A 15628-nucleotide genomic window follows, 5' to 3' on the forward strand; every position below is an offset into this window, starting at 1 on the left:
CAAACATTTGTAATTAGTATTTTTATGAAATAGCAGGTTGGAAAGTAGCATGAAACAGGCACACAGGAAAGCCACATTGGTGTGGAGACATATTTGTTAGATACAGTATTAATACTCTCTTAGCAAAAAGAAACTTACTGTCTGTTAACACATAGTACATACAGTATTAAACACACTGCTATGAAGTTGTGATTGCTGTAATACTAAAATGTTCTGAATTGTATGTCATTGTATTGCACATAACAACTTTAACAGCAGCAGTATAAGTTAAAATTTTGGTCTATAAAGACTGAAAAAATAATACATACATATACATCCTCCCCACACACACTCCCAATTACTAAATAATGTAGTTTAAAATGAAATTGGAAAATATTTTTTCCTGCTTTTCTCTATGGATTTATCTACTCTCCAGAATATATAAATGCTCTTACCGGTAAGAACTGTTCAGTTCTGAATTCAAAGTCATCTACAGGTGAACAATCATTAAGGAAAAATAATACAGATTGCAGATGGATACAAAACTCAAATAAGCAAATATTTCACGGATACACAAAAATTATAATGTGAAGAATTTGGTAATAAGTTTAAAATTGCTTATTTTCTAGTAACTCTGAATTAAGAACTAATCAAACTCTTTGCAAATAAAAGGATATTTAACTTCAGTGTTGTTGCTGTCTCGATACGGACCTGAAAGGCAAAAGTCGAAAGCGTAATGCATATGTCCATTAAACATTTTGATTATTGACCCAATACCTGACAATACCAAATCAGTTGATGTTTTGGCAGTTGAATAATTCTCTGTGTTCTGTCATCCTCTAAGAAATGCAGTTAGTTAAACTCATTTTCTTTTGCTTTCATTTTAGTACACTTTACATTTTATTTGGCATTGCTAAAGTGGTAGAAATTGGAGAAACCACTCAGGCAAAACGTTCATGAAGGACAAGTAAGATATGTTCTTGTTTAATTCAATCCAACCTGTAATAAAAACTCTAGCAACAGAGGAGGAGTTTAACTTGGAATTATCTCATGGCTTGTTGTAAACAAAGAAGCACAGAATCAAATAAACTCAACAAGTTAGATTGTTCTTCCTGGTAGATGTTCAGATGCTTAAAATGCATTAACTAAAAACAGTTGACACAGAAACACATCCTGCTCTGCTAAAGCTGTCTGGAATCACAGAAATAACTGTTATGACTGCCAATTACCAACTGATATGTACCTACTAAACTAGCTAAGATTATTTGGTGTTTTTTTTTTGTGAGCTGCTAGCTCTGTTTGTTTAAAAATAAAAAAATAAACAACAGCAAAACAAGCTTCTCAACTCAATCTCAGCTGCTGGTAAACTGAAGTTGTAGCTTAAACCAACAGAGTTGTACTCAAGCAGGATAGCAACCAATGCCATTTATCATACCCTGCTAGCAGATAACTTTAATGCTTAAATATCCATAGAATCACAGAATCACAGAATAATTACATATGAAGAAGACCTCCAAGATCATCTAGTCCAATCATCAAACTAGCACCATTATCATTAAACCATGTCCCTAACTGCCATATCCACACATCACTTGAACGTTTCCAGGCATGGTGACTCTACCTGTTCCAATGCCTGAGAACCCTTTCTGTGAAGAAATTTTTCTTGCTGTCCAACCTGAACCTCCCCTGCTGCAGCTTGAGGCATATTTTCTCTTCTCCCGACACTACTAGTTGCCTGGGAGAAGAGGTCAACCCTCACCTGGCTACAACCTCCTTTCACATAGTTGTAAAGAACTATCTGATAAAGTCTCCCCTGAGCCTCATTTTTTTCCTGGATAAACAAGCCCAGCTCCCTCAGTCACTTCTCAGATGACTTACTCTCTACATCCTTCACCAGTTTCCTTGTCCTTCTCCGGACATGCTTCAGCACTTCAATGTCTTTGTTGTAGTGAGGGGCCCAGAACTGGACAAAGGACTCAAGGTGCAGCCTCACCAGTGCCCAGTACAGAGGGACAGTCTTTGCCCTGGTCCTGCTGGCCACAGTATTTTTTATCCAAGCCAAGGCCACTGGCCTTCTTGGTCACCTGGGCACACTGCTTGTTCACATTCAGCTGTTGTTGACTGGCATCCCCAGGTCCTTTTCTGCTGGGCAGCTTTCCAGCCACTCCTCCCCCAGCCTGTAGTGCTGCCTGGGGTTATTGTGACCCAAATGCAGAACTCAGCACTTGGTCTCGTTGAACCTCATACCATTGGCCTCAGCCCATTGATCTAGCCTGTCCAGATCCTCTGCAGAGCCTTCCTACCCTCCAGCTGACCAACAGGCCTGCCCAGCTTGGTGTCATCTGTGAACTTGTTGAGGGTGCACTCAAACAGTACTGTATACTGCAAGGACTAGTCGCAGAATAACCCTGGTTTATCTACACAAAGTCCCCATTTGTTTATAAATTATTAAAGGACATTTCACAACTTTCTTTTTAAAGAAAGAGACTACTACTCTTGCAATTCATTTTCCCACCAAAGTCATCACTTACTGAACATCTTCAGCACTTGTTTAATGTTTTTGACATTACTGTTCAACATCTCCACAATTAAACATCACCAAATCTTCCCAATGGTTTATCTTTTGAAAGACACAACAGACTTTAACATGATGTTACGAAATTTTCAATCAAGTTTACACAAGGTATGGTATTTATGTTTTACACAACAAATGTTTTATCCAAAACAGTTATTTATACTTACCACTAAGTCACGGTCTTGAAGTAAGTTACGAATTGCTTCATATAAAACAGGTCTCAAGTCTGATTTGAATTTTACAGAAATCCACTGTCCAATCAGCCATATTACTCGTCGGCGTATTGGTTTATACCTGTAAAAGTAGGAGAAAAAAATCGCATTTGTTATCTCATTACACTTGATGCTACAGAATACTCTGATGAAAAAGAAATCCAAGGATTATGATGAAAATGTTATTATCCAAAACAATTAAGAGATTCAGTTTGTCAAGATCTGTTAGTGCAGAAATCTTTTTCACCAAAGTTCTTCATAAGGAGGCACAGGAGACACCAGCTTAGCCTGAAAAGGTTAATTTTCATCCTAAATGACTAAATCTTGAATGTCTCACTAGAGACACAGTTTATTCTGCACATAGCACACCAGTTAAAAAAAGAAAAGAAAAAAATATTACATTTATTACTGCCATCATGGCATCTACTGCTTTGACCACAGCTTCCAGCAATTTCTTTGGCATTCTTTCTATGCTCAAAAATTATAGGTCAATGCAATTTAAAAATGCAAACTTAAGGACTGTATTACAGCAACTGTCAAAGTAGTTCATGTCACCAGACTAAAACTACTCTAAGAACTGACATTACCTAATCTTGCACTACTGCCACAACAAGGGGGCAAATCAAACAGCTTTAGAGTCAATGGTAAGAACAAACCAGAACAACAGTGATTGAGAAAAGCATTTTACAGAGCTGCTATTTTTCTCCGGTGACCACGTAACTCAGATTTATATGTTTAACTTGCAGATGTATAAAGTTAGGGAAGATGAACCCTATTCAGAGGATTTTAACTGACCAATTATTGTTATCAGAAACATATTTTTCATTTTATGACCTTCTACCTTGTAAGCCATCAAGAAGCAATTTAAACTGGGAGTTACTGAGGCTTCTCTACATTTAATAAATGTGTTTTATTAAAAATTCCCATAGCCACGAGATTATAAACAAAGACCATCTTCAGAGAACCTGAAAGTTATGGAAGCAGAATGTACATAGCAGTTCATTAGACTGGAACACAAAACTAATGAGGAGTAACAGTCCAGTGCTGCTCGATATTTACTGAGTGGCAATGAAGCATGAATAATGCATGGTGAAGCATAACTCACACAAGACATTGCCTTACTAACACCTTCTATTTGTTCAAGAATCTGATGATACAATTTTTGCTACTTTTAGAATGGTACTTTTTACACTTAACCTTGTAAAAATCAGAATATTAAAAAAAACCCTAAGTACTTTTCTTGAGACTTGAGTTGGATGGTTTTGAAAACACAATCATATAAAGAAAAGTTTTAAATGATGTAAGTACGTAACTGTCTGCTGCCAGCAAGGGTTTTCAGCTTTGGTGTTATCTATTGTTCAATCTGTACACCTTCCTTGCATCTCTATATTCTTTCTCTCTCTCCCTAGTAAAGACAGCATGCTTTTCATTTTTTTGTGTGGCGGGGGGTGGGTGTTTTGGTTTTATTTGGTTTGGGGTTTTTGGTTTGGTTTACTTTTTTGTGGGTTCTTTTGGGGTTTGGGTTTTTGTAATTACTGAAGTTCCTAAAAATTCTTCTGCTCATACATGCTCAATTTTGAGGTTCTACTTTTTCTACGTTCACTACTTCTGGGAAAAGCTCACCTCTTAGAACATTAGTTTTTAGAAGAAGAGCACATACACTGGCTAAACATAGGTCTGCTACTGAGCCTGGTAGACCTAAAGCTCACATGGGAAAAGTAATCATATTCCAAAATAAGGCAGCTCCTGTTGCAATAGCCATAGAACAGTATCTTTAAGGAGTCTGGACAGCATCAGATATTCAAGTCAAAAGTATTTTGCTTGATACTAAATTACTAAGTGTCACCGATACTTTCTCTCTCAGCAGGAGATATTGTTTTACAAGTGAATTGTTGCAAAAAAAATTGTATGCAGTAAACTACTTTCATACTATGGAAAAGTATCTCCTTAATCAGTACAAAACTAAGTATCACTGCAAGTGACAAATTTGGCAATGCAATGTTTCTAAAAATCCTTAAGGATACTTTTATATTCATCCCATATTTCTTCTACCGATATGGTCATGGTTGGCAGGTTCACTATCAACAGATAATGGAAAATTCGATGAAAACAAAACACCACACACTCCATGCTCAATGCTGACAACACAAAAATTTTTGTTCCCAAACATCAACCAATTTGTGAGCAACCATGCTAACCCCTGAGGGAGAGCAGATCATACCCTCCAACCTACTTTATCTGAACTGCACATGTATTCCTGAAGCGGCTATTAAAGCAGAACTCCATTCAAACCACTAACGCTGTCTTCCTTATTGTCATGGTGGTCTCCAATATTGAAAGTAATATAAGCAGTTCAAGCAAACAAGGCTTCAAACTTCTGGACAATTTCTACTGCAAGCTTCTGTCTCCACAGGAATTTCATCCTGGGATACAACAAATGCCAACCAAATGGGTGTCTTCTGACAGCAATACAATTGTATCAACAACAGAACACTTTGGTCAGTTAGTTTTACTTATGCTTTATGAGTGAATAACATAAAAATGCCAAAGCCAGCATGTATTACAAATACCATGGCAGCTTTATTTGGAGATTGCTGATGGTGGGGCATAGCAGCAAATGATCATTCTTATACAAAAGATCTCTCATTTTTTCCTGCTCTTCTGACATTTAGCCCAAACATTAGAATACTTGACCAATTGGAGATAGCCAGGTGAGGCTGAAATCTTAGTTAAAAAAATAGTCTAATGAGAAAAAAAATAAAAACATCAGGAGACAGAAGGTAAACAACTGTGGCAATTATTCTGTGACACAGGCATAAGGTTATACATCCAAAAGTAAGTAGTTAAATTTTTTTAAAGTATATTGTTACGAAAAGCATTTTAATATCTGTAAATTTAACAGGATCTTCCATTTTACATGAAACTGAACTCTATCTGTAAATAAAGTTTTTATAACTGGCATTTGGAAATAAAAAAGCTGATTAGCAACTCACTGTAGAAATCATTTACAATTTATAGTAGCTCCTAAGTGTATAAAGAAACAAATTAGTTGATGTTTCAGATAAAAATTATGTCTGGTAAGATGAATTGCAAATGTAGAAGAAAACATAGTAACAGTCTTCAAAGGACATTAGGGTCACTGTTAATGACTCTGTTAAGAAAAACAGGACATACTTATTCAAAGGGTGAATTAGCACTGAACAGTAGTGGTCACTGTCCTTTCCCCTGGGGAAAGAGTGACAGTTTGAGGAACAGGAGGAACTCTGTCTTCTAGACAGTTTTAAAGAGGGCCAGTTCAGCCTGTACTGAGATGCCAACACTGATCTTTCAAAATACCCTATGACATCCACTAAACTAAAAAAGTCCTCATGTGAAGGCCATCCAAGTGAAGGGGACCCTGGTTAGAAAGAAAAACCACAGCAGATGGACTGTATAAAAATCTTCATGTAGAACCAGCCTGTAGTTATTCATACTTCACAACATAACCCAAATCCTTACTTCCCCTCTTTATTGTTGGCAAAATTAACTGAAGTGAGTTACAGAAGGCTTGTATTTAAAATAACAAAAGAAGAAAATCACTATTTTGTCTAAACTATAGTTTTACAGAGATTATTTCCACAGATTTCAGTTGGACTTTGTTGCCTGAAGAACTCTCCAAAGACCTAAATATCTTTGTTTAAATGAGTAAGTGGTTGTCCTGAGAAGGTTTAGTCAAGTCAAATATATGCAAGAGGACAGACTTAATGTACTTCTCCAGAACCTGGAAGTATCCACCATATAGTAATTTAAACATAAAGTGTTAAGAACTATGTCACTTCAATGACTGTAACAGTTATCTGTATGTATTTTCATACCTCTGCTCATTTAGTGGATATGTTTAAAGGTTGAATATTTTTCAACTCTGCAATTATTAGACATTATATATTATCAGATTTGTATCAAAAGTTCGTATTTAAATGATTAAGGCATAAAACCCCAAGATGTTTACCTGTCATGAGAAACTTGTAGTTCTGCTAATAGTTGATTTTTAAACCACTGATCAAAATCCACACTATCAAATAGTTCATAAGCAGCGAGTCCAACCGCATTATACACTGGGGAAAAACAATAGTTATGCTTATTGTTTGCTTAAATGTTCGTTTTTTAATACTAAATAATCAGATTAATTTGAGAGTCAAATCGCATTTTTGATAACCCGAGCATAATAAAAAAACCAAAACTAAAGCCTATTTTTCTTTAGAAAGCTTTATCAGACCACAGTGAAGGGAACTCTGGAGGAAATTTCAGTACAAGAAAGACATTACAGAAGAAAGCTCAGAGTTTTGAAAATAGTCAGAAGTTGAAAGAACAATGAGAATCTTATTTTAACACCAAGGATGTTAGATTCCATCAGAAACAATTTTGTTCTTTTGCCATAAAATCTTCTTACTTGTAAAATGAACAGAGTATCTCCACGGAGGCACTGAAGGTTATTTAGTTGCAGAGTAGAAAGGACAGGACAGTAAAGAGATTGTCTAAGGGTTTTTTCCACAAAAAAGCCAAAGAGCATCATATCTTTGCATAAGCATTTTGAAAAGTGCAGACTGGCATCAACTGAAAGGAGAATCAGGATTTATGTCTCACTTTCCAAATGTTTTTAAAAAATCTTGCAAATTCTTCATGCAATTTTTAAGAACTCAAACATATACACAAAAGTGGCTCTGTTACTTCAAAGATAAAGAAAATTTACCAGCATCTTTGATCAGTATAGCATTGGTATCTTCTATGTTGGTAGATCCTACAAGCCAAAGTTAAAATAAAGAAAAAAGTCACTAAAACAAGGAAGGCAAGCAACTTTGCACTTATATGCTCTATGTAAGTAAGCCATGAATTAAGACTGTTTTGCTGCTTTTCTTTCATTTACAATTTCAGTCATTTCAGTTTTGATGCTTGCTTTAGTTAATATACTAGAATCAAATCTCTGCTTTCACACCCTATTTTTGACTTACTACTTTGGAAATTAACCTTTCTAGTACCAACATACATTTAAAGTCAGAAGCATGTATTTAAAACAAACAGATTCAAAACCTGCAAATTGCAGATGACTGTCAACTACATAGTAATATTTCCAACAGGGTCCTAGATGTAGTTCCATGTATTTCATATATATCTCTGTGTGTGTGTGTGTATATATATATATATATGTATATATATGTGTATATATGTGTATATATATGTGCATGTAAATGTACAGCATGTAAGTTAAGATTTTCCAAAATTTTAAGAATTAATGAATACTTATCATCTAGTACTTCAACAGCTAATCTCAAGTTGAAAACATGCAGAAGTGGCTAATAGGGGCCTTAGAAGAATAAAAAAAAAGAGGTGTACCTTTTAGCATGGTAGTATTAATACTATTGATATGCTTGTAATTTTTGGAAAACACATTAACTGTCAACTCTGTTGTAAGGAACTTTTTACTATTCCCAGTATCACAGCACAGCAAGCCATCTCAAAACCTATCTATACAAAGTATTTTATGAAGAGATTTTGTGAAGTCAGAAACCATCCTCAGAAAATGGTTATTTATTTAAATAGAATGTAATGATCCATCCTGGTCAGATCAAATACAAAATATTGTAAGTCAGCTAAGATACAACATGGGGAAATAACCTAAGCTGAAATTACTGGGGGAAAAAAAAGCTATTCCCACTTATTATCTTTCCTAGCCATTACAAAACTTAATTTGGGGGCAAAGAATCATACAGTAAAACAGAAAGAAAATGTGAAACGTTCCTCAGCTATAAATACTTCAGTCTTCATACAGAAAACAAATACTTAAAGCAGATTCTTCAGATTTGAAAGTCCTCTAGACTTTCCAAAATAACAGCATAACAAACTTTTTCTTTAAAAGTTTCTTTTCCCCCCAGGATTTTGGCAGAGACACAGCATGAACTGTCTTGCAACATCTGAACAGGAAGTTCCTGACAAAAAACAACCTACAGAATTCATTAAGCTCATGGACCACTCTCAAGAAAGCCTGGAGCCTCACGAAAGAAGAAATGTCCTAGTCTTTGTCAGTCATCTAAAATAGTTACGATGAAAAGTAAAAAGTCCTTAAGATTTCCTCCTCCTAGACACACACTGCATTTTCCTTATTGTAGGTTTAGAAATAATTCTAAAATATTAACATATCCTTTCAAAAATACAGAGTGAACGCACTATATAAAATTAGATATTACAAGGTAGAATTGTTTAACTGTTCACAAAAGTAAATGTAAAGAATTCTACATTTTACACTTTCTTTATTTTTTAAAGAACTTACCTTGTAGACTGTGAACCATTTCTAAAAGTACTGGGGTAAGGATCTGATTATATTCATGGAAAATATCAATAAAAAGAACTTCTGTGCATGGCTGAAAAATTAAAATGTGGTTTAGAATCTATTAAAGGCAACTCAAAAACATTTTATGCTAAAATTTCAAGTGCTGAATATCTTGCACTAAAGGTCATAATTAAAAACATGATTAGCACTCTACAAAACACCATTCTTCCTACTATACATTATGTTTAACTCTATGAAGAGTTTGATGGTTGCATCTGTATCAGCCAATTCTGTAGCAGAAGAACAATGAATCTGTGGAGTGACACAGCTGGTGTTGAGTAGCCAGTGATCATATTGTTGGTATGTCACTTTGAGTGATTTGGACTAAATACCCATTTACAGCTGGAACACATTAGATGCACAAGGTTGGGATTTTTAGTTTTAAAATTAAAGTAATCCAGCAAATAAACTTTGAGATCACTCTGCAAAGCAAATCACAGCAGTGATAATTGGGAGATTCATTATAACAACATACTTCTGATCTGAACTAAATTAACTAATAACTAATTAACTAATATAATTAAATATAATTAAATATATTTAAATATATATCATCTTAAACCGTCTTCATTCATCATGTCTATTAATAAAGTCATAAGTGATAACATCAGTTCAAAGACGAGACAACGTCTACTGGCTTTAACCACCATCAGATACTACATAATACAAATGCTAAAGCTCTCCCTCCTAAAATATCAAGTGCATAGTTTCCAGTGTATTTCAGCATGTTTGAACAGTGATAAAGGAGCAAAGTTAATTTTTACTAATTCTAAAGAAATTTCCTTAAGATTTTTTTTAAAAAGCACCATCTTTTGAGCAGGTATCACCTCTCTTGCTTACAAGACTATCAAGAAATGCATTCAGGAATGTTTAATGGTTTTCTTTCAAACTGAAACACTTACTCTGAGACTGTACTTCCAAGAATCTCCTCCTGTCTCTTCTACAGCTATTATTTCACAAAGAAAGAAAAAAGTATTATTTCAACTATGGTTCAAATAAAGTTTGGTGTTTGTATATGAGGGTATCATAGAGTACTGATAAATCTGTTGTTATGAAAGAAATCTCTAGAGGGAATGTTTGCCCATATAAGAAGACTGCAGGAGTAAAATGCTCAATATTTGCAGAAGGCAATTTGTAGAGACAATGCTGATATGAAACATTTATACCAATATCTAATAAAACTGCAACCAACAATACACCATGTTTCTTACTGAAGCTTTCTGGATCCTCTTCCCACATAGTCAATTCTTCCTTCGTCAGCAAGAAATAGTGAGTGACTAATCTCCGACATATTTCCATTAGTGTTGGGTATGTGAAAAAAGCTGTCTTTATCTTATGCGCTTCAAGAGTTTCAGGACTGCTGTCTGAAATAAAACAGAAAACTCCAAATTACAATTAAGTGGCTTAATGATCAAACACTAGTCTAGTAAAACTAGAAAGAAATCAATAAATAAAACATTTTTATCCTCTGAGGAAAAAAAATTATTTTCATGACAGACTTTAACACACTTTCGGGTGGTACTTTTTTAGAATCAAGTTGAACTCCCAAATTAATCTACTTTTAAGAGAGTTCTCTGACAGCACAATTAGACTGAAGGGTTGTCAGGACTTCACACGGTATTTATGCTTTTCGGCTACTAGGTAGATGAGAAGAAAAACAGTTTACCTCCTGCCTGGGGGACTTACATTTTTTTTTTTAGCATTACTGAATTTAAAAGCACACAGAACTCTAAGAAAGTTCCATTTATACCTATTCAGAAAGTTTATCCAAGTACAATCTTAGAAATCACTTGGGATTTTTAGGAGTTAATACTGGATAAAGAAACCAGTAATAAAGACAAATACTGCATGCTGCACAACCAACACTATATGTCAGCCAAATTAAGAAAAATAAATTTTCTGTTTTACATTTTTTTGTAATCACACCATTCTCAAAAAGTCAAATTTTCACTAAAATTTGCTATATTCCTCTTGTTTCAAGTGACTACATTTTGAAACTCAAAGCTCACTATGTACTTTTGCAAGCAGAAATTACTGTTAATAATAGACTTAGGGTATTGTAAAACTATGGAGTAACTCTGAAATACATCAATATTTTGAAGAATTTTAAACACTGGATTTGTGTAATCTCTTCTGATATGCTCATGGAACCTTTTTGTTTCAGATTTAGAAAGAGAATGCTAATTTTTATCAAGTCATTGCGACATGTCAAGTTCATGTGGAAGATTGTGGTGGTTTTTTAATTTGAACATTCAGTAGTGTATGAATTTTCAAAATGAAACACAGTCCTACAAAACAGAATATATAAACTGTTTTATATTCAACTGCATCTCAAATCCACTGTGTTTCTGTATTTCAGAGTGCTGGTATTAGTTAACTACAGCAAATACACAATTTTATCAAACATATCCCAAAGGAAAGATGCAACAAACTAGTTGATGAAAATAAACCAAATTCTATACCTCAATACTTTTTAAAATTAGTTCAATGAAAACTAAAACAATCAAAAAAGAAAAGATATTCATGATCCTTTTGTATTTAAATTTTCTTTGGCAAGTCACCATCTATATAAATTAATACTTCAAAAGAGACCGAAGCCTTACTAATTATTAAGACATTCATAAAGGAGTTATACTGTTGGGAATAGCTAGTAAAATGTTTCTCAAGACACAAAAAGTGGTTTTAGGAAATAGCAGCAGTACCTTCAATATTTTTGGATGGCTTATATGCATAATTTTTTACAATCATCTTAATGAGATTCATGCATTGTACAATAAACTGCTCAAATACAATTCCTTCACCAGCTTCTGTGAAAACATAGCTCACAGAGAACTCCAATGATCTCTGAATCAAAGCAGTGAACGAAAAAGGATGTTGATCTAGGAAGTCCAAAAGCTAAAAAAAGAAGTAGAAAAGCAAGAAAGAGAAATCAAAACACTTTCTGTGTAAGTTTTATTAAATGCTTTAGTAAACTAGTTATCAAAAACAAGTGTCAACTTATATAAAATTATAGAAAACTGAACACAGACAGGAGACTAGAAAGAGATCAGTATCAATGGTTAATGAAGCATTATTTAACACCAAGATTCTTGACTTCAGTTCAAAATCACTTCTTTCTTAAGTTTGAGGAACAAACTCATTTTCAACTAGACCAGATTGCTAGAAGTAAATAAAATACATTAGGCATACTTGAAATGGTGAACATTTCAGCAGATAATTCATCCTTATTAGAACTCTTTTAAGTAAAAGAGGCATGTGGAATAAGACTTTTTTTTTCCTCCTCCTTCACTGCAGTACAAGCTTTCTCAACTTAGCTTTTCCAACTCCCCATTTAAAATGCACTGGTGGATTGCTTTAATCTCCTCTACTATTGCAAAAATTCTTGCATCCAAATTTCTACACGGTAGAGTATCTATTAATCAAGTGTATTTTCTCTTCAGGTCTGCAAAAAAAGATGCACTTTTGCAATGTAAGTACTATGACAAAGACCAAAAATATTGGATCATAGCATCTTCAGTTCAATTTTGGTGAAGCTGATGGGTGCCTTCCCCTTCTGATAATTAGGCTGAATATTTAAAATACATCCATGGCCCCTAAATAGAATCTGAAAACAATGGGAACCCTGTAGGTTTTTAACTTCAAAACAAAAAACAGAGCAAGTGACAATGCTAAAATTGACTTCCAATAATATATGCATTTAATGAACACAGAGTTAGCTGACAACTCCAAATGTATTACGCACTACAAAAGTCGCAGAGGAGTAAGAGAGTTTTTTGTTAAGTTTCTTTTGATAAAATTAAGAGTGGCCAGTTTCTCTTCTTTATTCCTCAGTACCCTTACCATTGTTTTAGCAAAACTTCCAGAATGCTTCTTTGAGCAAAATCCTAGCTAAATAATTTACTTATGGAATGCACTTAATTTTGTTTGAGCTAAGGAAATGTATTCTTCACAGCCGCAATCTACATCAGCATGAGTAAACAGGCACCCTTTTCTTCAAAAATACATTTCATAACGAAGAAGTTTTAAGTTGCAGCACCTTCCATTTCTTTAAAAGATCTGAAATGTATTCACTTCAAGGCACATATATATCTCGATGGGGACTGCTCCTCCAGAACTATAAAATATTCAGTAACTGAAAGGAGAATTTACTTACCACTTTAGTGAACAGAATTATAGTCTTTTCTAGACGATCCCTGCATATGTTTTCTGCTCTTATACTTCTACCTGGTAAATCAGACATTTAACAACTATCATTTTTCAGACTTTCCTTTTCTTTCTGGGTAGCTAAGTTTTAGAAAATTAACACTGGAAAAGAACTTATTTTTACTGTAGTTCAGGCATTATGTCAGCCAGAAAAAAATTCTATGGTAGAATATATTCAAAGTCAAATTCAAGGTAATGAGCACCAGGAAAAAAAAAAATAAACTTTAACCATTTCTCTCAGCTGCAGTGAAATTCACTGTACTTGATGAGGCTACAACAATCAGGACATCATTACAGAATATTTAATGATAGCAATGAATGCAATGAAGTAAATGCTAGTACAGGAAAAAAGTAAATCAGTACTAAAAATATGAAAATGTCCTTTTAATAAAACTATTCTGTATCCTTATTGCATAACATCATGCATTTTTGTAAAAACTCCACTTAAAAGAATAATTTATTATAGACACTAGAAAACACTGTAAATTAAAAGACAAAAATGAACAAAACAAAAAAATAGATAAAGATTTTAGGGAAAAAGAAAAAAAACAGAAAGTGCCATAATGAAGTCATACAGGCAAAACCCATGGTATAATAAATGTAAACACTAATCCTGTAAGGTAGTTGTACCTGCTTTTGCAAAACAACTTATTGCTTAGAAAAGTGGAAATGGGAAGGTTCAGTTCAGTTCTTGCCTTAGGACACTCAAACCCCATGGGTCCTCATACTCTAGGGGACTACAATAACCACCAAACTTCAGGACGGGATGGTCTTCAATTCAGTCGACTCAAACTAGGCACCTATCTTGTAAAAAATGAAGGAAGGGCCAGAAAGAACCTGATTACAGTATAGCAAAAGGGGCAAACAGTGGTTGTTTCCATCTCTTCTAGAAATGAGGCTCTAAGTCCAGATCGGCCCCTCTTACCTAAGTACAGGCTCCTAAGCCAAGGAACCTCATCAAAATTGAAAATATTAAAATTATACATAACTTATATCAAAAAAATTCTTTCTACTCAGTTTAGACATTTGTTCTTGGAAAAAGCATTGTTCAATCCTAAAATAATGGTTTGGCAGGTTTCAAAGGACTGAATGGCTCACATCAGATCTATTACAAGTGTACACACAAGGAAGGTGGAGTGAGTTCAGATGTAACACTGTCAAACATCTCCTTTTTGCTTGCTTCAGGTAACTTCCCTGCAAAAGCACTAACACCTGCCAATTACGCTTCTGATTCTGTCAACTGTGTTAACCTGTGGTTGCCTGTCTCAGAGTACTACTTTTTCAGTTACAAACAACTAAGATTTGAATATGGTTTTTATTTCCCATTTGACATATACCAAAATATATAACTACTGGAAAAAGAAACAACATAGAACTCTCCCAAAGAGGAAAACCCAAGATGATCTGGGTTTTAGTAGCAGCTCCATATTTTAATATAGATACCTTGTCAATCCATGACTTAAGATTTTTCTCCCATAGATAAAGATTTTAGGGAAAAAGAAAAAAACAGAAAGTGCCATAATGAAGTCATACAGGCAAAACCCATGGTATAATAAATGTAAACACTAATCCTGTAAGGTAGTTGTACCTGCTTTTGCAAAACAACTTATTGCTTAGAAAAGTGGAAATGGGAAGGTTCATTAGCATTATGGGAAGGTGTCATTAGCATTATGACACTAAATATAATTTTGGTGGGATTTTAGTCTGTTTATAACAAAAGACACTTTTACTGAATTCTTCTGTGATAGTTTCAGCAAGATTTAAAGTAATAGCTTTGCACTTATAAAAACATATCTTGCACCTAAATGCTCTATTGATAGTGCTCTAAACTGCATTGTTTTTATCCAGCTTCCAATGTTTAACAACAAATACAACAAAAAAATATCCAGATACTTACTACACTCCAGAAACTGTTTCAGCCGTTCAAATACAGCATGTAGAAAACCCTGAAAAATGAAAGTATACATGTCTTTTAAGGATGAAGCTTGGTTTGCACTAGATTACAAAAACAAAGTTGTGTCAAACTGAAGTAAGTTCAGTTATGGTACCAGCTCAGACTCAACCTCATCACTTTTAACCTATTTCATTATTTTGGACAAACAATTTCCTCGTGAAATTAATAATTACCTAGGAAGCAGACTTCATAGATGATCCAAACTGACCTTATTAATTCTACACAAACAGCATCTCCAGTAGAAGAAGGGATAGGTAACCATAGACATATGCTTTAAAATACGCTTATCCAGTCCTATCCTGTTCTCAACGTCCTAGCTGAGGACATAGGACGCAGGTACT

General features: G+C 34.3%; 1 protein-coding gene across 2 annotated transcripts in view; it reads right to left on the reverse strand.

The window, feature by feature from the left end:
• IPO11 (importin 11) overlaps nucleotides 1-15628 on the reverse strand; it is an 86305-nt gene that overhangs the window by 50001 nt on the left and 20676 nt on the right. For both annotated transcript variants that reach the window (XM_051788279.1, XM_051788280.1), the window contains exons 10-20: nucleotides 15231-15279; nucleotides 13284-13354; nucleotides 11833-12025; nucleotides 10342-10494; nucleotides 10033-10076; nucleotides 9071-9161; nucleotides 7496-7543; nucleotides 6755-6860; nucleotides 2722-2848; nucleotides 657-690; nucleotides 435-475 (exon numbers count right to left, since the gene is read on the reverse strand). In XM_051788279.1, coding sequence (XP_051644239.1) covers nucleotides 435-475; nucleotides 657-690; nucleotides 2722-2848; nucleotides 6755-6860; nucleotides 7496-7543; nucleotides 9071-9161; nucleotides 10033-10076; nucleotides 10342-10494; nucleotides 11833-12025; nucleotides 13284-13354; nucleotides 15231-15279 — 957 coding nt within the window. The remainder of the gene's footprint in view (nucleotides 1-434; nucleotides 476-656; nucleotides 691-2721; nucleotides 2849-6754; nucleotides 6861-7495; nucleotides 7544-9070; nucleotides 9162-10032; nucleotides 10077-10341; nucleotides 10495-11832; nucleotides 12026-13283; nucleotides 13355-15230; nucleotides 15280-15628) is intronic.

This window comes from Manacus candei, unplaced genomic scaffold, assembly GCF_025592945.1.
Source record: "Manacus candei isolate 608988 ecotype Guabito, Panama unplaced genomic scaffold, ASM2559294v1 h1tg000024l, whole genome shotgun sequence".
In the NCBI taxonomy this organism is placed as follows: domain Eukaryota; kingdom Metazoa; phylum Chordata; class Aves; order Passeriformes; family Pipridae; genus Manacus; species Manacus candei.